Source organism: Panthera onca, chromosome B4, assembly GCF_046562875.1.
Source record: "Panthera onca isolate mPanOnc1 chromosome B4, mPanOnc1 haplotype 2, whole genome shotgun sequence".
NCBI lineage: Eukaryota > Metazoa > Chordata > Mammalia > Carnivora > Felidae > Panthera > Panthera onca.
This window is the reverse complement of record NC_138345.1, coordinates 66,716,207-66,738,935: the sequence shown is the minus strand read 5'-3', so window position 1 is coordinate 66,738,935 and position 22,729 is coordinate 66,716,207. Positions and strand designations below refer to the sequence as shown.

The window sequence follows — 22,729 nt, the reverse complement described above, 5'->3', positions numbered from 1 at the left end:
AATAAATACCATGACAAGTTGAGCGAGAGTTCAGAAGAAAGAGCTTTATATTTTAACATCTTTTTTTTAAGTTTATTTATTTTGACAATGAGAGAGAGAGAGAGAGAGAGAGAGAGAGAATGCATGAGCTGAAGAGAGGTAGAGAGAGAGAGAGACAGAATCCCAAGCAGGCTCCACACTGTCAACACAGAGCCCAACATGGGGCTTGAACCCATGAACTATGAGATCTTTACCAGAGCTGAAATCAAGAGTCAGACACTCAACCAACTGATCCACCAAGGCTCCCCTGTATTTCAGCATCTTCTTTTTTTTATTTTTTAAATGTTTTTATTTATTTTTGAGACAGAAACAGAGCATGAGCAGGGGAGGGGCACAGAGAAGGAGACACAGAATCTGAAGCAGGCTCCAGGCTCTGAGCTGTCAGCACAGAGCCTGATGCGGGGCTCGAACTCACAGACTGTGAGATCATGACCTGAGCTGAAGTCGGACGCTTAACCGACTGAGCCACCTAGGTGCCCCAAGTATTTTAGCATCTTTAACAGAATTTTTATATTGCTTTTCTAACAAGATGCTCTTCATTTTCATTTTGCATTGGGACATGCAAATCATGTAGCTGGCCCTTGTGGGGGTGCTACCTCAGATGGGATGATCAGGAGAGGTCTCTCTGAGGAGAAAAATTTAAGTTGATACCTAAAAGTTCAAAAGGAGCCTACCATGGGAATATTTGGGGAAAGAGCATTACAGGTAGAGGAAATTAGCTACCGCAAAGTCTCTAAGGCAGGAGAGAATTCTTTGTGTTGAAGAAATAGAATGAAGGTCAGTATCACCACAATGTAGTAGTTATGACTTAGAGTAACAACCGATAATGTTAGGGGTGCATGGTTGGCTCAGTTGGTAGAGCATGAGACTCCTGATCTTGGAGGTTCTGAGTTCAAGCCCCATATTGGACAACACTTAAAAAGTGTTTTGTTTTTTTTTTTAAACCCACTGATAAAAAAAAGAAAGAAAGAAAGAAAGAAAGAAAGAAAGAAAGAAAGAAAAAAGTACAAAGATAAGGCTAGAATCTGGAGAGGCCAGAGTGTGAAGAGTCCTAAAGTCTAGAAGAACTTACTCTATTTCTTTTTTTTTTTTTTAAAGTTAATTTATTTTTGAGACAGAGCATGAACGGGGGAGGGGCAGAGAGAGAGGGAGACACAGAATCGGAAACAGGCTCCAGGCTCTGAGCCATTAGCCCAGAGCCCGACGCGGGGCTCGAACTCATGGACCATGAGATCGTGACCTGAGCTGAAGTTGGATGCTTAACCAACTGAGCCACCCAGGCGCCCCATCTATTTCTGTTACTTAGCTCTTGGAAGGTTTCAGGCAGGGGAATGCTATAAATGACATAGATTTTAAAAGATCACTCTTTCTGCAGTGTGGAAGTGAGAGTGGGCTCAGGGAGACCATCCTGAGTGATCTATATCTGAAGAATTCCTCACCCTTGCAGAAAAAAAATCATCATACTTTTGTTACAATTTCTATTATTGCACTTATGGATTTCCAAATTTGTTTTCTTGAACTAGACTGTAAGCTCCTGGTAGACCTGTCTGTACTCCTCGTAGACACTACTTTCCACTATTGCTGGCATATAGCTTTACCACTAATTCTGTCTACAGGCATTTATTAAATATTAGTTGAGTAACTGAAATAGGATTTAAACTATACTATGGTAAAAAGCTCTTCCCTTAGAGTTTTCTTCAACTTAAGATAATAAATTAGGTGAGCTATGATGTAAGGGGTTAGATAGCAGCTAGAAAAGAATCTAAATTAAATACAAAGATAATTTATAAATTTGGAAATTTTGAGGAAATGACTCAGTCCTCAAAGGAAATTTTAATTTTTATACTGCTTTTTCCTGAAACCGAGCAGAAAGCTACAGCTGTTACTGGTGCTAATGTTTTGGCCAGAAGTTCTAGCCTGATGGGTTGGAACTGAAGCTGGGTTAATACGTATTTTGATTGGTTTGCATGCTATGTAAATGTGGTGCTGAATTTGTTGTTGATGCTGTGAACTAAGGAGTTTTCACATAAAGGTCTGATTTTTCCTTATCTCTTGAGAAGTAACAAACATACAAACAAAAAGCTTGGCAACATTGGGTCTGCATTCCAGCAGGCCAGAGCTGATGATGGCCACTGTCTTTGTAAGAGGCCCGGTGTTCTCTATTTTATCAGTCCTTACCCTGCCTGCTCAGACTCATGTTAAGTGACCTGCCTGGCTATTGCTTGGTAGAATTTGTGTTTGTGACATCTCCTACTGAGACTTATCTAAGCTGGTGCTATTTTAATTTATTTTTTAATGTTTACTTACTTTTGAGAGAGAGAGAGAGAGAGACAGACAGACAGACAGAGCATGAGTGAGGAAGGGGCAGAGAGAGAGGGAGACACAGAATCCAAAGCAGGCTCCAGGCTCTGAGCTGTCAGCACAGTTCCCTCCGCCGCCAATGGGAAGCTCGAACTCATGAACCCGGAGATCATGACTTGAGCTGAAGTCATGGGGTTAACTGAGTGAGCCACCCAGGCGCCCCTTAAATAAGATCTTTTGGGGTGCTTGCATGGCTCTGTCCGTTAAACACCTGACTCTGGATTTTGGATCAGATCATGATCTCATGGTGGTGAGATACAGCGCCGTGTCAAGCTGGGCTCTATGTTGGGTGTGGAGCCTGCTTAAGATTGTCTCTCTCCCTGTACAGCTTCCGTGCTTATGTGTGTGCATGCACTCTCTCTCTCACTCTTTCTCTCTCTCTCTCTCTCTCTCTCTCTCTCTCACACACACACACACACACACACACACAATAAAGAAATAAGATTCTTCTAAAAGGTCTTAAATTATTTATATTTCTCTTTAGTTTTCTTGCTAAATTTGCTTGGCTTTAGTTGCCTTCCTTGCAGCGTTTATCAATCCAAGAAGCAAGGAAGCCAATCGAGAGCCACCCAGTCCCACCTGGGACTGCCAGGGCTGGAGGAAATGGTGCTCTGGTTTGTTAATAGATAAATACTGAGGGAAGGACAGGCTTTCTGGAGGGCAGACAGAGGAGAGCTTTGCCACTAATTTGGTCTACAGAAGGATACTCCCTATCTCTGCTCTCTTTACCTCCTAGCCTTGTGTCTGTTAAGACTCAGGGGTATAGAGGTTTAGGGACAGAATACCTTTTCAAACTATACACAATGATATATCACACAGGCCTTCATTTAAGGCCATTACACGCGTCTTGTTTGTCCCAGCGTGTGCTGCCTCCTCTGACCCTTGCTGCTGGATCTCTGCTGGCTAGGGTGACTAGGTGTGCGAATTTAGGATGTCAGTACTTGGGGCTGTGTCTTTATTGGGACGGTGCCATTTAATCTATTACACTGTTTTGTACGAACCCGCATGTTTATTTAGAGAAATGTATGGGGCAGTCCACAAAAGATACTCTGTGGCGAAGCTAATAAAGGCTGTTGCTACAGAGCTATCTAAAGGCATGTGGAAGCACAATAGTCACAAGCAGAAACCACAATGGCTCAATGTTGATAGAATCCCGGGATTGGGAGGTGCTTTTTGAAGGCCAGGAAGGGGAGGAAAAAAAAAAAAAAAAAAAAAGGCAGTGTGTGAGGATTTACTACACAGCAGGTCTTGGTGGATATTCAGTCCTGGGAACACTTGGTACCAGGGTGCAGTTCATTTACTAGCGTGCACATGACTTAACAGAAACGCATTCAGGAGTCTCGGAGTAAATCGTTTCCATATTCCACGCAGGCTGGTAAACGGCCGACGGACTGCAGAAGAGCCCAGCTGCCCAGACAGTGGCCAAACCGGGGAGCCGGTTTAGCACGAACGACTGACTCCCGGGAGGGAGGGCGATCCGCGGGGGGCTGGGGAAGGGGGTCAAAGTCCAAGCTGGAGAGAGGACAATAAGCCTAAGGGTGGAAACAAAGCGGCCCCAGGGTGGCAGCTGACCGATTCCCGGAGCTGCGCTCGTGCTCCAAGCTCAGACTTTTAGCAAAGGCGCAGGGCGAGCACCCGCTGCTGCGTTCTCCCAGAAGAGCCTAGAAGGGCGCACGGGCTCGTCGCCCTCGGGCGTGGGCAGCCCGCGGCCGGCATCCCTCCCCCGCGCGCCTCCCTGCCCAGCAGCGCCAGGCAGTGCCCGCCGAGGGCAGGGCGGGGCGCGGGCCGGGGGAGGGCGAGCTGGGGCCGGGCCGTGCGGCCGCCGCTGACGCAGTGCGGGGCCGGAGCCCTGAGCGCCCAGGCGGGCGTGGAGCGTTTTAGCCCGGCCGCCCGCAGGCCGCGTCCCCACCGGAGGGGGCAGGGCGCACTTACCGGCCGTCAGGAAGCCGCGGGCGGCCTGCTGGCTCCGCCGCCGCCGCCGCCGCCGCCGCGCTCGCCTTTCAAGCGCGCCTCGTCCCCGCCCCAGATCCTGGGGGGTGAACGGGGGAGAAGGGGCGGGCGTCCGCCAGTCGCGAATCACCTCCTCCTCCTCCTCCTGCCTCAGCGCCGCCGCCACCTTTCCATTCAGTCGCCCAACATGGCTGGAGCGCGGCGGAGGTGAGCCGGTCGCCCCCTGCCGCTCCAGTCTGCGAAGCCCGAGAGCCGCGGCTCCGGCGGTGCGTCGGCTCTGCGGTACAGAGGCCCAGGGGCCCTGCTGTCGCCGGCCGCCAGCATGTGGGGCGCCCCGGACGAGAGCTCAGTGCGGGTGGCTGTCAGGTGAGGACCGACGCGGCGGCGGCTGTGGCGGCGGCGGCGGCGGGAGGGCTGCGGGTTGGCGGGCTGAGGGCGCGGCGAGGACGCGCTCTCGTCCAGGGCAGCCGTGGCCGCGGTGCCGAGACCTGAGGGGGCGGTCTGGCGGGAGGCCGGCGTTTGGGTAAACTGAGGCTGCGTATCCCCGCCGGCAGGGCGCGCGCGGGGAGACCCTGCAGCCCCCGCGCCGGCGGCCTTTGCAGGTAGCGGGCGGCTGCGCGACGCCGGGTCCCCGGGGCGCCCAGACTGCGCGGGGGTGGAAGCCGTCGCCGCCCGCCCCCGCCAGTCCCGCACCAGGGGAACAACCGCCTCAGGTGGGGCCGCCTTGGGCGACGGCCTGGCCGGCTTCGCCCGGAGGAGCTGCCTCGGGCTGGGCTGCGGTGTTCTTTTTATTATTTAGAGAATGTCTGTCCTACGTGTACGTGCAACTCCGGCCTTCTGAGGCTGGAGACAAAGCATCAGACTGACAGCGCTTCCGACGCAGGGTTCTAGATGCCCGAGCAGATGGAAGTCTCGTCAAGCATCACGGAGACACGCGTAGCACAAGCGTGTGGGTGTAGGAGACACATCTGGCTGGCCTGTTTGACGTTGGAATGGGAATTCTCTGTAAGAATTACATTTCTTGGTGTCAGGCCTGTAGAGGGAAGAAAACTCTTCAGCAAGTGGAATACATGGGTGACTGGGTGTAACAGCCTGACGTTAGGCAGGGTGGATACAACACAGCATTATACACGCCTGGGTGTGAGCTTTGAACTACCAGATACATCAAAATTGTATTTTGGTCAACGACAGATGCACGAGTATCGAATATAATTTAGGCTGTTTTGATACATATCAAGAGGCAGAGCTCTGACAGTTGCTCACGGAAAATTGCAACATCATCACTGAAATATTAATGAAGCATTCATGGTAGCATAAGTGCGTTGCTCTCACAGCTCTCTGATGGTCTACTGTGAACCCACTTCTCTTTATACTTTGAGGGATTATAACAATTTTTAAACTTTGAGGGATTAAAAAAATTTTCCTCGGAAAATTATTGAAACAAAATCTGCCATTCATGGAGCCTTTCTGGAAAGTTATTTTAAAGATGCTGTCATGTCAGCATGATTATTTTAGTGGCAAATCTTGGTTAGGCATAGAAATGGCAGTTTTATACGCTTTGTGTCTTTAATCAATTTACAGAATAACATGTATTTTATTTTATTTTATTTTAGTTTAGTTTAGTTTATTTTAGTTTAGTTATCTCTACACCCAACATGGGGCTCAGACTCATGACCCCGGAGATCTAGTGGCATGCTCTTCCAACTGAGCCAGCCAGGAGCCTGAGAATAACATGAATTTTAAAGATTTTTTTTTTTTCTCTTTTACAGATCAGGAAATGATCACCCACGGAGGTGACAGTTTTATGACTGTTTAGAATCACCTGTTTTAAAGCTTTTGGAGTTTTAATTTGGCATTTTTGGTTATTCTGGGACTACTTATCCAATTGTTGGATTAGTTGATTTCTCCTAAATACTGCTACTACCTCTCTTTTGGCCTTTTAATACTCATTAATGACTGTACCATGGCAGAAACCCAATAAAAGGCAGTTTTGTTAGCAGAGCTGGTCGAAGAGGTGAAGAAGGAGCATAAAATAGTAATGAAAACAGAAAATTAGGGTGTAAGAGAAACCATTTTTAGAGATTTGAGGGTTTTGTCTGAATTCTCTAAAATATCATAGGGCGGTTTATTTGCCATGCTGTTAAATCTGCCGCTTGCACTGGAGGTGAGCAGTCACGGGTGACCCTAAAATACAGTTGACAGATAAATAATTTATATTTGATTTTGGTATGTATGTTTGCACTTTTTAAGTGGTAAGCATGGGTCTGTTTGGGAAAGGTTTATAAAAATGTTAACAACTTGGTAAGCTGCATTGTGAAGGTCCTTTTTTTTCTTTTTTCCATTAAAAACACTGAATAGATCCACTCTCTAAACTTATTTTGCATAGGGTAAAAATAACTTATGTTTTTATAGCACTTTGGTATTTATAAAGTGCTTGGAGACATATATTTTCATTTACAGCAAATATTTGTTGAATGCATATCCTTATCTCTGATTATCCTGATTCTCAGCTAAAAACAGGAATAATTCTTGGACACATACCATGTGCTAGGGTCAGTGCTGTTAAGATGTTTTATATCATGTAAAATTTCATTTCTTTGCCATAACAGTCTTTGATTTAGGTTCTGTTATTATGACCACTTTACAGAGGAGACACAGAAAGATTAAGAAACTTGCTTAAACTAGTAGCTACTGATGGAACCAGCATTCCAAACCAGACAGCTTGTCTCTACAGCCCAAATTCTTAGCCATTAAACCCATATAGGTGAAAGGCAAGAACATACTTCACAAAGCTTTATTTAGCTTGAGGTCGGTTGCCTTTTTTGGGTTCTAGTTCAATTACAAATGAGTGGCTTTGACAAGTTATGCATACCTTGATATTGCTGGAAAAGATAAAACTCAAAAAGAGAGGACCTGAACTTAGTTAAAATATTTCCCCAGATTGTCCTTAATCTTTCCAGTGTCCTCCAATCCTACCCTAGTTTGTGACAGACTTCAGCAGCAGGATAAGTAAATCAACACACAGACAAAAATCAACAGACATTTGACCTGCTTTTCCTCTTCAATGAATAATGTAATAACAGGTATAGGAGACTGACTCTACTGTGAAATGCAGAAAGTGTCCTAGAGGTTCTTGTGTTTTGTTAGAGGAAGAGACTTATCAGTATGTTAAAGCTGATGACTCTATTTTAAGATTTCTCATAGTAAGTGCAAGGGTCCTATAAAAATTTGGGGAAAGGAAATGCAAAAGAAAGTTTCTTATTTAGGGAGAATATTTTTTATTCAATTTCTGAAAATGGCTTTTACCTTCTGAGGTATTTTGCAGGGTATCTTTCATTGTGGTGGATATAGATTCAGATAACAGCCCTACTATTCAACCCATGCGGCTTTTGAGCACTTGAATCATGAGTAATGCTATTCAGGAGCTAAATTTATCATTTTCTTAAAATTAAAGAAAAAAATTATCTGAGAGAGAGAGCGAGAGCGCATGTGGGCATGCACATGCAATCCGGAGAGGGGCAGAGAGAGGAGAGAGAGAATCCAGAGCAGGCTCTGCATTGCCAGTCTGGAGCCTGATGTGGAGTTCGAACTCACAAACCAGGAGATCCTAACCTGAGCCGAAGTCGGATGCTTAAACCAACTGAGACACCCAAGGCACCCCATTTTTAAACTTAAAAAAATTGGTCCTTGATTTAGTTTTTGGGTAACTTGAATATTCTTTTTTTTTAATGTTTTAATTTATTTTTGAGAGAGAAAGACAGGTGTGAACAAGGGAGGGGAGAGAAAGAGGGAGACACAGAATCCAAAGCAGGCTCCACAGAATCTGAGCTGTTGGCTCTGAGCTGTCAGCACAGAGCCTGATATGGGGCTTGAACCCACGAATTGTGAGATCATGACCTGAACTTAAGTGAGATGCCCAACTGACTGAGCCATCAGGCCCCCCTTGAATATTCTTGAAACAACTTGGTTATATGGATCTACTTTTTTAACTTTAAGTCTGTATAATTTAAATACTTACAAAATATTTCTGGTAAAAATTTAGTGTCATAATGACATATGGTATAAGTATAATATATACACTGGATTTAAAAGATTTAGTAAGAAAAAATGAATGCAAATATGTCAATAATCTTTGTTTGATTACATATTAAAATTATATTTTGATATATTGAGTTTTTAAAATTAATTTATTTGGAGAGAGCCTTGCGATTGGGTGGGGGGGGAGCAGAGAGAGGGAGAGACAGAATCACAAGCAGGCTCTGTGCTGTCAGCACAGAGCTCTATGTGGGGCTTGAACTCACCAACCGTGAGACCATGACCTGAGCTAAGATCAAGAGTCCGATGCTTAACCAACTGAGCTGCCCAGGTGCCCCAATATATTGAGTTAAATAAAATATTATTAAAATTAATTTCATCCTGGGGTGCCTGGTGGCTCAGTTGGTTAAGTGTTCGACTTCGGCTCAGGTTCTGATCATGTAGTTTGTGAGTTTGAGCCCAATTGGGCTCTCTGCCGTTAGCACAGTGCCTGCTTTGGATCCTCTGTTCCCATCTCTCTCCACCCCCTGCCCCTCAAAAATAAATAGACATTAAAAAAAAAAAGAATTAATTTTATTTATTTATTTTTCCTTTTAAAAAATGTGGCTCCTAGAAAATTTAAAATTAAATAAATGTGCTTGCTTCGGCAGCACATACACTAAAATTAAGTAAATGTTGCTCACATTAAATTTCTATTGGAGGTGTGATGAGTGACGCAGTTGGTTAAGCATCCGACTTTAGCTCAGATCATGATCTTACAGTTCAAATGTTCAAGCCCTGCATTGGGCTCTGTGCTGACAGCTCAGAGCCTGGAGCCTGCTTCAGATTCTGTGTCTCCCTTTCTCTCTCTCCCTCCCCCGCTCAGGCTCTGTCTCTCTCTCTCAAAAATAAATAAACACTAAACCATTAAAAAAAATTTCTATTGAATAGTACTGCTCTATAATTTAAAAAATGTGAAAGAAGTACAGAATAAAACTAGGGTACATCAATATATAGAAATAAATCATAGCCACCCCATCATAGACTAACCACACCCTTAGATCAAGAAATTCCATGATAACTAAGGTGTCTTTTTTAGATAGACACACACACACACACACACACACACACACACACACACACACACAAAAGACTTGATTTAAAGGTAACATTACCACCCCCCCTCCCCCCCCCCCCGCCAGGGTGCATAGGTGTGGAAAGATACTGATTATGGACTCAGTATGGTAGCTGAAGTATTAGAAAATGTGGTAAATTAAATGGATGGCTTAGGTAGATGTCATCAACAAAAATGAGCAACAAAGTGTAATATATATTCTATTCTTAATATCTAAGTATACTGATTTGAATTAGTTAAGTCAAAATGATAAGATCAATTAAACATTTTGAATTCTAAATTTAAGACATTATCAGATGATGTGCCTTTTTCCCTTCCCTATCTATGAATGCTGATTTAGCAGATTTGAAACTTTTTTCCTTTTCAAGAACTTTAGTTTGCAAAATATGTCAAGGGTTGGACAAAAATAGAGATACAGAGAAGACCATTGTGTTTTTGTGTCATTGTCTCTATGGTTGTGAGTTAAAATGTCTTTGTTTGGCTTTGGCAGAGAGCTGTACATATCCTTGACAGTCAGTTTGGATTAGTTTGTAATGTAGTCTAATTGGGTTTCAATTTGCTGTGTTTTTACCTTACTAAAGCAATTTTAAGAAGTGGCATTACTCAGCAGGCTTATGATTGGTTGGTTGCACAGTTAAAAGCTCAGTTTTAGGTCTGTGAGTGGCACTGATTTCCAATGTGACCTCTCTGCACTTTTCTTTTTCCACATGCTGAGGTGGCAATGTAAAGGTATTAAGAATTCTAAGAACTTTGCACATGCAGTGTATTAAATATGTGATTTTGTTGTTGGTTAAACTGTTGGGTCTATATTGACAGGAAGGAAGTATTTTAACATTTCAAACTTGACTTTCCTAATAATATGTTTACTTTGGGTACTCTTTGTTATTGAACAGAAAACATTTAGTCTTTTGTGGTCACTTTTTCCCATTCTGGTTATAATGAAAATGTACAATATTTTACTTAATCTACATTAAAACTCTATCATGTAATCTGTACAGATACCCTTTTCCCTGTTTTACTGATGAAAAAATGAGATGAAAAAAGGCACTAGGTGACCTTTTCAAGGTTTCTTAGCTATTAAATATTTTTGTTTGTTTTAATTGAGAAATAATTGACCCATAATATTATATTAGTTTCAGGTATACAGTATAATGATTAGGGGCACCTGGGTGGCTCAGTTGGTTAAGCATCTGACTCTTTGTTTTGGCTCAGGTCATAATCTCACAGTTTGGTTCGTGAGTTCGAACCCCACATCTGGCTCCTCGCTGACAGTGGGAAGCCTGCTTGGGATTCTCTGTCCCTCTATCTCCCTTCCCCTGCTTGCTCTTTCTGTCTCCCTCAAAATACATAAATAAATTTAAAAAGTTAAAAAAACACATAATGATTCAATATCATTGCAATCACATTGCAAAGTGGTCAGCATTATACGTCTAGTTAAAGTCTCTTATTTCTTTTTTTTTTAAATTTTTTAATGTTTTATTTATTTTTGAGACAGAGAGAGACAGAGCATGAGCAGGGGAGGGACAGAAAGAGAGGGAGACACAGATCCAAAGCAGGCTGCAGGCTCCGAGCGGTCAGCACAGAGCCCAACGTGGGGCTTAAACTCATGAACTGCAAGATCATGACCTGAGCCGAAGTCGGATGCTTAACCGACTGAGCCACTCAGGTGCCCCTAAAGTCTCTTATTTCTGTTCTTAAACGTTTTTCCAAATGTTTTCAAAACATTTCATCTACTAATTTCAAGGTAATAAAGATCTTTCAAGCTGAAATGCTTATATACATGTGAGGTAAATTATTCCAAACAACTTAATATTTAGAAAATATAGAAGTAGATAAATGAGGTTTTTAGATATATTTATTTTATGGAAATAGATGATTTTCTGGTGTTTGATCATTTGTTTATTCCTTTCTTCACGTAACAAGTGTTTATTAAGTGCCTACTATGTGTTGGGCACTTTTTTTTTTAGATCTTATTTTTAAGTAATCTCTACACCCAGTGTGGGCCTTGAACTTACAACACTGAGATCAAGAGTTGCTTGCCCCACCACCTGAGCCAGGCAGGTGCCCCGTGCTGAATACTTTTCTAATTCGTGGGATATGCAGCCCATATGACATACTTGGTCCCTGATTTTACATCCCTAACAGTACAAGTCTCTTTAAAAGCACAAAATATGTTGGAACTAACACAAAATGTAATCAACGGTGTGAACTAGAAAGAAAGACAATTGTTGCAGCTTAGTTTTTATTTCTCCTTTATTTTTTATTTTTATTTTTTAAGGATTTTATTTTTTTAAAGTAATCTCTACACCCAATGTGGGACTTGAACAACCCAAGATCAATAGTCACATGCTCTACCAACTGAGCCAGCTGGGAGCCCCTCTCCTTTATTTTTTTAATAGCATTTTTTAGTTACTGCATTCATTAAAAACAGTGATTTAAAAAATGAAAGGTGTGCCCTGATTCCAAAGGTATTTCATATGAAAGGTGAACTTCAAAGCCTATGCATTAGGGAGATTTTATTTATATCATGTCCTACTTGATAAAATATGCATGTCCCACTTTGCATGTGTCTTTGTATGTCTTTGTAGTTGGATTAGGAAGTAAGGGACATGAAAGAAAGGAGACCAAAGAGCTAGTAGATGATGTGAGTTGAAAGTCAGTGAAATTATTTTTATTTACAAATATGAGTTGATATTATTTCTTCAGATAGGGTTTATTCAATTTATGAAGTATGGTAGACCTGTTTGTTGTTTGGAACTCCATGAAAGTTCAAGTTTCATGTCTAATTATTGCTACCCTTTGAGCTCATACCATCATACCTGCTAATTGGTTAATATTTTGATGCATAATTATGGGGTAGAGAATGATGCACTAGAAATTCCAGTTTCGTGAAACCATGAAAGCAGAAATTATCTTGGCAGTTAATTTCATAATCTTCCCAATCTTCCAATTCTCATCAATTTCTCTTCAAAGATGTGAACTTGGAATATGCATTATAATGGATGTTTTCCCCCAAGATATGTTACAACCCACTTGTGTGACTCTGATTTACAAATGGTTATTTTTTGTCAACATTAGACATGACCTTCATCTCAGCTTCAGATTAGGAAGGAAAACACAAAAATGAAAAGGGATGTCAGATAATAGAAAGTATTTGTATATGGTATATCATTAGAATAAGTTTATTCAAAATGAAACAAATATGTTTGTTATTTTCAACACTTCTCTCTGGGAAGTGGATTTGTGAATTCTGTCTTTCAGCTTGGTTTCCCAGTGGATTAACTATTAATCTTCTCAGAGTGTTAAAATAGTTTTCCTGTAGCTCAAGCTTTATTTGAAGTAAATGACAGCCAAGCCAAAGAGACAATTGTTGTGACACTGTATGGTCATTATGAGATCCTTCTGAATGTTTAAGAATTATATTTGATGTTCCTTTATCCTTTGTTTTTTGAAATTATTAGACATTTATATATGGAAGATAATTTGTAGTATGTCTATGATTATTGAAAAAAATTGATTTTAAAATTGAAAGGGCGTAAAAGGACTAGCTGGTTGAGGCCCCTTCTTTACAATGGTTTAGACAATAGAGGCCCAGAGAAGTTGAGAAAATTGCTTGAGGTACCACAGCCTCTCAACTGTTCTTCTTATTAGTTTTGTAGATTTTCTAGATCTTTATGTTTTTGTGGCAGACATGTTAGAAATAGATTAAGTTTATGTCTTAAAAACTACAGTTTTAATCCCTTAAGTACTCCTTATAAAAGTTCACTTGACATTTAGATGAGTTCCCCCATTCTTAGTGCCCATTATTTTTGCTTTACGATGGCCTCAATTCTAGAAAACTAGAACAAGTGTTTCTAAAAAGGACCTGTGAAAGGCAGAAACAGAGGGACTCCTGGAATAGAAGTTCTGGTCTATATTTTGGGGTTCCTGGCATATTCACATGTGAAGAAATGCCAGAACTGGGTTATTAAAATAATATGGACTGTCTTCAACATTCATAGGTAGCACATTAATGCTTTAATTACAACCACCAAAGGATAAGTGTGTATAGTCTAATTTGGAAATAATGCTCAACATGGAAATAGGATTTTGTGAATGCTAGGCACATAGCCTTCTCCCCCTTCCCTCCCCTTGGTTCTTAAAACTTTTTTTTTCTTTTTACTCCAACATACTTAAGGATTATAGCACATTCCAGTAATAATGGCAGACTCACTATGAGCAAGATGGTTGGAGGGTGGCATAGGGTAGAGGTAGGGTTAGATCATGTGGGGGGGGTGAGATGTATTTATTGGAACCTGGAAGTGGAAATGGAACTAGAAATCTGAGTGGTTTAAAAAGACCCGCTTTTGAGGATTACTTCACTTGATAGGTGGTTCTTAAGCTTTTAAGTAATATCTCATCCCTTCCCCTCTTTATTTTAGAAGGAAATAAAGGATACAAAACATTTGGACCATAATGGAGGCCTATCATTCAACAGATGTCTTAAGTCCCACCTCTACCTGAAATCTTTCTACACTCCCATACATAGAAATTTCTGCCTTTTTTTTTTAATGTTTATTTATTTATTTTGAGACACAGAGAGAGAGAGCCTGAGTTGGGTAGAGTCAGAGAGAGAGGGAGAGAATCCCAAGCAGGCTACACTCTGTCAATACAGACCCTGATGTAGGGCTCCATCTCACAAACCGTGAGATTGTGACCTGAGCCAAAATCAAGAGTCAGATGCTCAACTGACCCACCCAGGTGCCCTGGCCATAAATCCTCTTTATATGAGTCTTCTGTCTTTCCCTCTAAAATTGCCATGAGAGAGATATACACCATGTAATTTTCACTGTTGAGCATTGAAATGTTCCCCAAACTCACAGGATATTTAATGCTTTTTAAAAGAAAGTGCTAATGTATTGATAGTATCATTATAATGGAACATTTGAAGGACATTGCGGTTATTGTAATGAAACAAACAGGTATCTACATGTCTAGATTGGAGTGAAGGTCTTTCAGGATTTAACCCCACGGTCAGGCTACTTAGGTGACTATTCACCCTTGTCAGTGTCTTCAGTAAGAGCAGGGAACTAAGGAAATTGTTCACACTTGATTGTGCCCCACCATGAGCCCAAGCAGGGGCTAAATCAAGGACAGCTCAAGGTTTAGTCCCTACTCTTTGGATCTCTTAGTATATAGTAAAATATTAGTTTTTGAGATTGAATTTGACATTTTTCTCAACTTCGAGGAGCTGTGTCTGTCACTTAGCATTATGATATTGTAGTTTTCTGAATATGATGAAGGACATATTTTGTCAGAGTAGTTATTTGTATTCTTTTACACAGTTACATAGTCATTTTGGAGTTGTTTTAAATGAGAGACTTTCAGCAAGCAGGAACAATAAACCTTGGAGAGGGTCAAGCTGTAGTTAATAATTAGGATGTGGTATGTTGATCACATGGTGTAATGAGACATAGGCCATCTCTACTCTCAATTGTATTCTTTCTAATCTTACTTACTTTTTAGATCAAAATTCATTTTTTTATTATATAATTATTAAATGTCCACTGTGTATTGGAATCATGTAAGTTGGAGACAAGGTAATATAATAGAATGAACATGGGGGTGGTTAGGAAGTGTTTTGGTCTGGACCCTAACCAGGGACAAATTTGGCTTTTAGTCAGTAGTTATGTACCTATCTAAGTGGACTTGAAAAAGGATCAAAAGAGCCAGTCATGTGAAAGCATTTGGAAAATGGTTTTTACACAACAGAGGCAGGGATATTATTAGAGATGAGTCTGATATAGCCAATGATGGGCATGTTGGTTATATTCTAAACTCTAGCAATTGGATTAGTCATTCCCTAATGTGTAAAGTGCTTTATATGTGTTTGTATCTGTTCTTTTGTTTTTTGAGTGTGTCTGTGACTTGCACCACTATGAACAGTCCAAAAATGTATATAAATACTTGCAAAAACCTTTCCTTGCCCAATCTTCTAGTTTCATTTTGTTTTCAATATGTGCATCACATACCATCCTTCTCTATCTTACCAAATTCCTTCTTTTATAGTTTAGTAAAATCCACCATTTTTATTCTTTCTTTTCTCTTCCCACACTGACTTTCAGTTGGTATGGTTTTTAGTATTTTGTAGTTACTGCTGAGATTGACAATAGTATTGAGTTACATTTTCCACTAGTTATTTAACCTAATATAAGAGGATGATGACTAAATTGGTTAATAAAAATGAATTTTCATTTTGAAATGGCTTGCACTAGATTTTTGAAAATGTTATTAATGTTTTCCTTGCTTCCTCGTATGAATCTAGGCAACAGCGCACTAAACCAGACTATGGATTAAAGGGTGCTAAAAAGGGTAAACTAAGTAAAAAGACCAGAAATAATAATAACACAAAATTTAAAAAATTTACATTTTCTCTTAAATTTTGGCACCTAGAGCTAATGGGGCAATGTACTTGCAGCATTCATTGATAGAGCTATGTGAAGACTTAGCTAAAAACATTTTAAAGAATACTGTTACATAGAAGCAGGAAATAGATCTTGCAAGGCTAGTCTAGTGATCTTAAAATCAGCTTTTCATTTCATAAGTTATGTTTATTTGACTTTTCTCCCTTATTTTTTTCTTCTTTTGTTTTAAAGTTTATTTATTTATTTATTTATTTTACTAACCTCTACACCCAATGTGGGACTCAAATTTATAACCCAGAAATCAAGAGTCACATGTTCCTCTGACTGAGCCAGCCAGGTGCCCAATTTTTTTCTGTTATTGAAATAATATAATCACATTAGAAAAAGCATCTAGGAAAAGATGGAAAAAAAAAATCAATCACAGTTCACCACCTTGATCTAATTACTGTCAATCAGCATTTTGGTATATTTCTTTTTAGTCTGTTTCTGTGGATACACTTTTATAGACTGATGTTTACCATTTTAGAGTATAGCGTAAGAATTTTTACATGTCCTTATATCAAAGAAGGGCATTTTGAGTAACATGTTTAATATTAAGTATCATCTACTGTATTTTAGTGTTTAATATGTATTAAATTCCATATATAAAACAGTAACTTAATTGACAGGCTTTTATTGTCTAATAAGGATGTTAATTTCATTTTTTTCTAAGAGTTGGCTCTGCTTTATGATTCCTGGTAATGTTTTCATTTCTACTGATAAGCATAGACTGTACAAATGACCATTTTCTGGAATTGAAGGGGAAGGGTAGTGCTGCCCATCCACAACATATGGTTAAATGTTATGGCATTGAGGATGTTTTTTAGGAAAAGATATCTTGATTTATAACTTTAATTTTTCAGCTATATCTACAGCAAGATATAATGTATTAGGGTAATACAGATATTCATTGAACACCTTGGTCTAAGCCACTGATGGTTAATCAAACACAGGTCCATAACCATTCCATGTTTCTTGAAAAGTAGTGCATTTCTAAAGTACTTATTTTGCTTTTGTTCACCTCAGTTTAACACAAAACACTTGCTTGAGCAGCCTGTTGGTCACCTAGTCTGCATCTGTCCTGCTCTAAAATGGAACTTGTCAACTGCTGATTAAACATGAGATTACAGATTTCATTCCTGGTTATTTGGCCTGCCATTTAAGGTTCTTTAATCCAAATGTGACATCTGTGACATTTTCAAGTCTCAGTTTAGGCAATACAATATGATACTTTTGAATTTTAGTTTGCCAACTTGCCCTTAGATTGGCAACAAATTCCATCTGTCCTTGATTATATTCTTATCTTTAGTTGCTTAAGTGTAATTGGACCTTCTGTTACCTTTGTAGCAGATTCAATTCTTGTCTCTGAGTATAGGGTTTCTTTAGTCATCTTTGGTTCTTAATTTTGTATTAACTTGGTATAGCCAGTCATAATTTTATTTATCTTGTGTATATGTTCTATGAGTGCAACTTTTCCACATAGAGTAAGTCAAAGACTTCTGATGATTTTGCACTTCTAAATTTGAGTACATTTTGACATCAATTCTGTTGTCTCATTTTATGTTTCAACAGTAGGGTTCCACCTCATTCTATTTAAAAATAGACATAAAGAAATGATGTGTTTTTGAGTACTGTGGGTATTGGTGATCTGTAAGTTCAGTTGACTTCAGTATAATGCTAATAAGGCCAAGATTATGAGTTTTATCCCTGGATGGACTTGTGTGCTTTGCTGCTTTTTAACGTAAACATTACTATCACAACAAATACTGCTGTTCAGAAGCAGCAACTGGTGAGCATGAATCAGTACAAATCGGTTAACACTGATGAGAATTATCTAACCATGTTCCAGAATTTTCATCCCCCTTATTAGGTCATTATGAGTGAAAATATTTTTATATTTTCAAATAAATATAGGAGCTCAATGAATATTGTTACAGTCAAAGTCTACACAGGCTTAATAAGAGAAAATAGCACTTACATGTTTGCTGTGAAAATTAAATAAGAACATGTATATAAAACCCTTATACTACTGGCACTTAGTGAATAAATGTTTTATAAAGAGTAGACACTACTGTTATTTTCGTTATAATTATTTTCTCTGCTTAGTACCTCTGAGTTTCTGGGTCAGTCCTAAATAAAGCCACAAGTAAATCAGAGCAGTGTTGTTTGCCCCACCTTAGTCTGAAATTTGTTTTGCTGCTCCAATCTTATATGCTGTGCTTTTAGGGTCATAGCTTTCCCTGTAACCTATTTTATTTGTCCAGACCTGACTTCTGTCTTGGTTTCCTGATTTGTATCCCTTTTCCTATATCTTGAATCCAAATTTGCTTAAGTGAAATTATTGAAAGCCTTCTTGCCCTCTTTTTTTCAAGTGAAGTTTCCTTTAACTCAGGTGGGCTTACTTGATTCTACTTGCATATACACGCTGACACTGATCAAGCCTGGGTTACTTCTGGCCCTTAACTTCACTTTCGTGTCATCCAGGCTGGTTGTCCAATTTTCTCTCTTACCCCATGCCAGCCTGGCGCCCAGGTATTTTTTGAGACAGACTTCACTTGAGATCAAGAAGCTGTGATTTTGTCGTGGAATTGACATGAAACACACACACACACACACACACACACACTCCTCAAAACATAAAATCCACTGAGGAGTTGATGAATCTGGCTAATGTGGTATAAAATATATTAATGTTAATAGACAAAATAGATATTTTTTTGTGATTAAAATTTTTTTTAATGTTTATTTTTGAGACAGAGAGAGAGAGAGAGAGACAGAGCACGAGTAGGGGAGGGGCAGAGAGAGAGGGAGACACAGAATCCGAAGCAGGCTCTAGGCTCTGAGCTGTCAGCACAGAGCCCAATGCAGGGCTTGAACTCACCAATGGTGAGATCATGACCTGAGCCTGTCGGTTGTGCAGCCGACTGAGCCACCCACGTACCCCAGATATTTATTTCTTAACATCAGCTGATGAAAATATTGTCAACCTGTCTGTATGACATTTTGGTTAAAAAACTTATATGAGTTTGTCAAATATATGAAATTTTGAGTCCTCATCTGTGGCTTTATTGTCATTTTGTAGTGGAAAATTTTGTTCACCCATAAACTGTACCTACCTATGCATTAATATGAAAATGGTTCTGTTCTATTGCTGTGGCCATATAATATATGCATAATGACAGCTTAGCATCTCAATTTTTGTTTGTTTATTTATTTGCAGAGAGAGAGAATGAGCAGGGAGGAGTGGAGAGAGAGGGAGAGAATCCCAAGCAGGCTCCATGCTGTCAGTGTGGAGCCTGATGTGGGGCTCAAACTCACGAACTGTGAGACCATGACCTGAGCTGAAGTCTGACACTTAACCAGCTGAGCCACCCAGGCCACCAGAATCTCAATTCTGATGAAGCAGCCCATAGACTGTGTGTTGGGCTAGGCCAGATCAATGGTATACACTGTAATTGCTTAGCACAGGACTGGCATATCTAGGTCAATTGGCCAGTGCTGTTTCTCACAGCAGCTTCACTGAAGTGAGATGGGATGGGAAGAAGAATGTGTGAAGGGATCAAGGGAACTGTTTCTTGAAATCAAGTAGCCATTGTGCTTCTCAGTAGCCCTGCACTCTCAATTAAAAGCATCATGGTTCTTTTAATGGTTCTTTTAACCAGTGCCCTGTCTTATCCCAGTATCCGTCAAGGATCTGCTAAAAGCCACTTGATATCTCTTTTTCTAGCTTCATATTCCTTATTAATTTTGTCTTTTCCCTTCACCCCAAGCCTCCCTTAACTTTAGTTTCCTTTGGGGCATGGCTTATTAAAAACAGCATGGATTTTAGCGTCACAAAGATTTGAGTTCTAAATTTTAGGACAGACACCTAAGCTTTATGAATCTTGGTTTTCTCATCTATAAAATGGAGTTAATACCTACCTTATAGGTTGTTAAGATTATATGAGTGTTATTATTTTTTTATATTATTTTTTTTTAGTGTTTATTATTTTGAGAGGGAGAGGTAGAGCACAAGCAGGGGGAGGGGCAGAGAGAGAGGGAGACACAGAATCCAAAGCAGGCTCTAGGCTCTGAGCTGTAAGCACAGAGCCCGATGCTGGGCTCAAACCCCCATCTGCAAGACCATGGCCTGAGCCGAAGTTGGATGCTTAACCAATAGCCACCCAGGCACCCCAGAATTATATGAATGTTATAAATCCTTGCATTTAGAAGTGTTTAGGAGATGTTAGATTCTCTTCTCTTTTTTGGTTTTCCCTTTCTCCTTCTTCCTCCTCTTCCTACCACCTCTGTTTTTCTCTCTCCATCTATCCCCATCTCTATAAATTTCTGTTTTCCTCTTCTAGGTAGGACTTGTAGTGACTAACCACAGTTTCTTTTCTAATCACCTCAAGACAGGTATAATTTCATTGGTGAGCTCTTGTTTATAAAACTCCACCTTCATCTTGGTTTCTTTATCTATGAAATAGAGATAATAAGAGTACTAATCTCATAGGGTTGGTATGGGAATAAATTGGCATGTTTATAAAGTACTCAGAATAATGCTTGGTATATAGCAGGTCTCAGTAAGTGTTAGTTGTAGTCATTAACTTGCAAAAATTTATTTCTTGAACAGTGATGTTTTCAAGTCATTCATTATGTGTGTCTCTAAAGATAAAGAGAAGAGGTGATGGGGGATAGATATAGGGAGAGGTTGTAACTTCCAATTATAAGATAAATAAGGTCTGGGGATCTAATGTATAACATAGTGACTATAGTTGATAACACTATATTGTATAGTTGAAATTTGCTAAGAGTAGAACTTGAAAGTTCACATCAGGGGAAAAAAAAGCAAATATGTGTGGTGATGAGTGTGTCAGTTAACTTGATGGGGGAATCCTTTGAAGTGTACACATACATCAAATCATCACAATGTACACTTTATATATCTTACACTTTTACTTGTCAGTTGTATCCCAGTAAAGCTGAATAAAAAGGATGATAATAGTGTGTTTATATTAGATGATATTGACCTTGATATTACCAGTAGAAGTTATCAGCATTGTTTTTACATGATAAAATGGATGTCTTAATTTGTCTTTATGAAAACGTTGAGTTGTGAAAGTCAAGGCTGAGATAATTATGCTTTCTTGACGAGGTTGAATAAAATATTTTTTAGAAAATCTTTGTCCTTTGTTGGTATGTATACTAATGGAATGACATTCCTTTCTTGTTTATCTTTAAGGACATGGGAATACTGATTGATTTCCAAGTGCTTACCTGGCAAGGTGAGCTGACTGACATGTTAATCCTTAAACCTCTTAAATACATCTCTTGGCATATCATTAACCCAGGCACAATTCTACTTATACTGGCAGTATTTACTAAGACCCCAAAAATGATCCAACACTCATATACACACTTACGTATAAGCTCTAAGAGAACATCTATTTCCATGTCTAACGTGAGATAATTGAAAGATTTGATTGAGGCAACAGAATTCCTTTGCTAATTAAACATTTTTGATTAAGTTTTTTATTTTTATAGTTTATATTATGAGACCAATCATTTTGCATATTTTTAAATTTAATAACCATGATTAAATAAGAAAAAATAAATTTGTGACTCTTTTTAAGACCTTACACAATAATTAGACTTTTCTTGTTTATACAATATTAGCTGCTTAAACTTTCGTAGTTTTGTTTGCATTGAAAAACAAGTTTTTGAGTGATAATGGCATGAACAGAGTTTGAAACTTAAACAATCCTGAAAACAAACTTTACTTTTTAAAGTTTAGAAAAACAAACTTGATTGAACTGGTAAAATAAATACCTTTTTGTGTCCTTTACAAATAGATGTACTGTGAAATGAAACAGTGTGGTGATAGATGAACTTAGAAAATATGTGGTAGAAAGTAAGTGGGATGTTGAAGATGACTAAGACAGCCCATTTGCTGTCTCTGACAAGCATAATCCTCCAAATATTAGCTATTAAAATAACGATCATAGAGTTAGGAATAGAATAATATAACTGAGGATGAATATTCTCCAAAATCATCAGATTCCGAACCCTCATACTATAAAAACAGATACTTATATATTTGAGTTTATTTCTGTACATTCAGATGAGAAACATGCTATCTACCTGAAAAAAGAATGCAATAACAGGAATTTCTCTTTCCGAAAGCAGTCCTCCTTTGTGCTTTTTTTTGTACTACCAAATACGTTTATTTGCACATTACATAATTTCCCTTTTATGATTGAATCTTTTAAAATGAACTTTGGTGATGAAAGTAATATTTTTGGACTTTGAATTCAGCTCTTTTCTGTTCCACTGACTCACTCTGAGGTGGCAGTGTGTAAAAGTAACCCTGTGGAAAAATAACATGACACTTCTCTATGATTCAGTCCCTCTACATGTATATAGTGAATTATACTTCTGCTGAGTACATTATAGCTTCTTTGTAAAGTGCCATTAAAAGTGTAAAGCCAAAGCTATTGCTCCAAGCTTGTTTTAAGTACAGCAGAAGTTACTTAAATGTATTTTGATATCTAAAATGGAGGAAAATGGGGTGCCTGGGTGGCTCAGTCGGTTAAGCGTCTGACTTCAGCTCAGGTCACGATCTTGCGGTCCATGGGTTCGAGCCCCATGTTGGGCTCTGGGCTGATGGCTCAGAGCCTGGAGCCTGCTTCTGATTCTGTGTCTCCCTCTCTTTCTGACCCTCCCCTGTTCATGCTCTCTCTCTGTCTCAAAAATAAATAAACGTTAAAAAAAATTAAAAAAAATAAAATGGAGGAAAATGAATTTGTGA

At 39.5% G+C, this 22,729-nt stretch overlaps 1 protein-coding gene across 11 annotated transcripts in view; it reads left to right on the top strand.

Moving 5' to 3' along the window:
- Positions 1–4,508: 4,508 nt before the first annotated feature.
- The window catches only part of KIF21A (kinesin family member 21A), a 148,699-nt gene continuing 130,478 nt past the window's right edge, over positions 4,509–22,729 (top strand). For all 11 annotated transcript variants that reach the window (XM_060657935.3, XM_060657933.3, XM_081796141.1 and 8 more), the window contains exon 1: positions 4,509–4,716. In XM_060657935.3, coding sequence (XP_060513918.1) covers positions 4,673–4,716 — 44 coding nt within the window. In that variant the 5' untranslated portion in view covers positions 4,509–4,672. The remainder of the gene's footprint in view (positions 4,717–22,729) is intronic.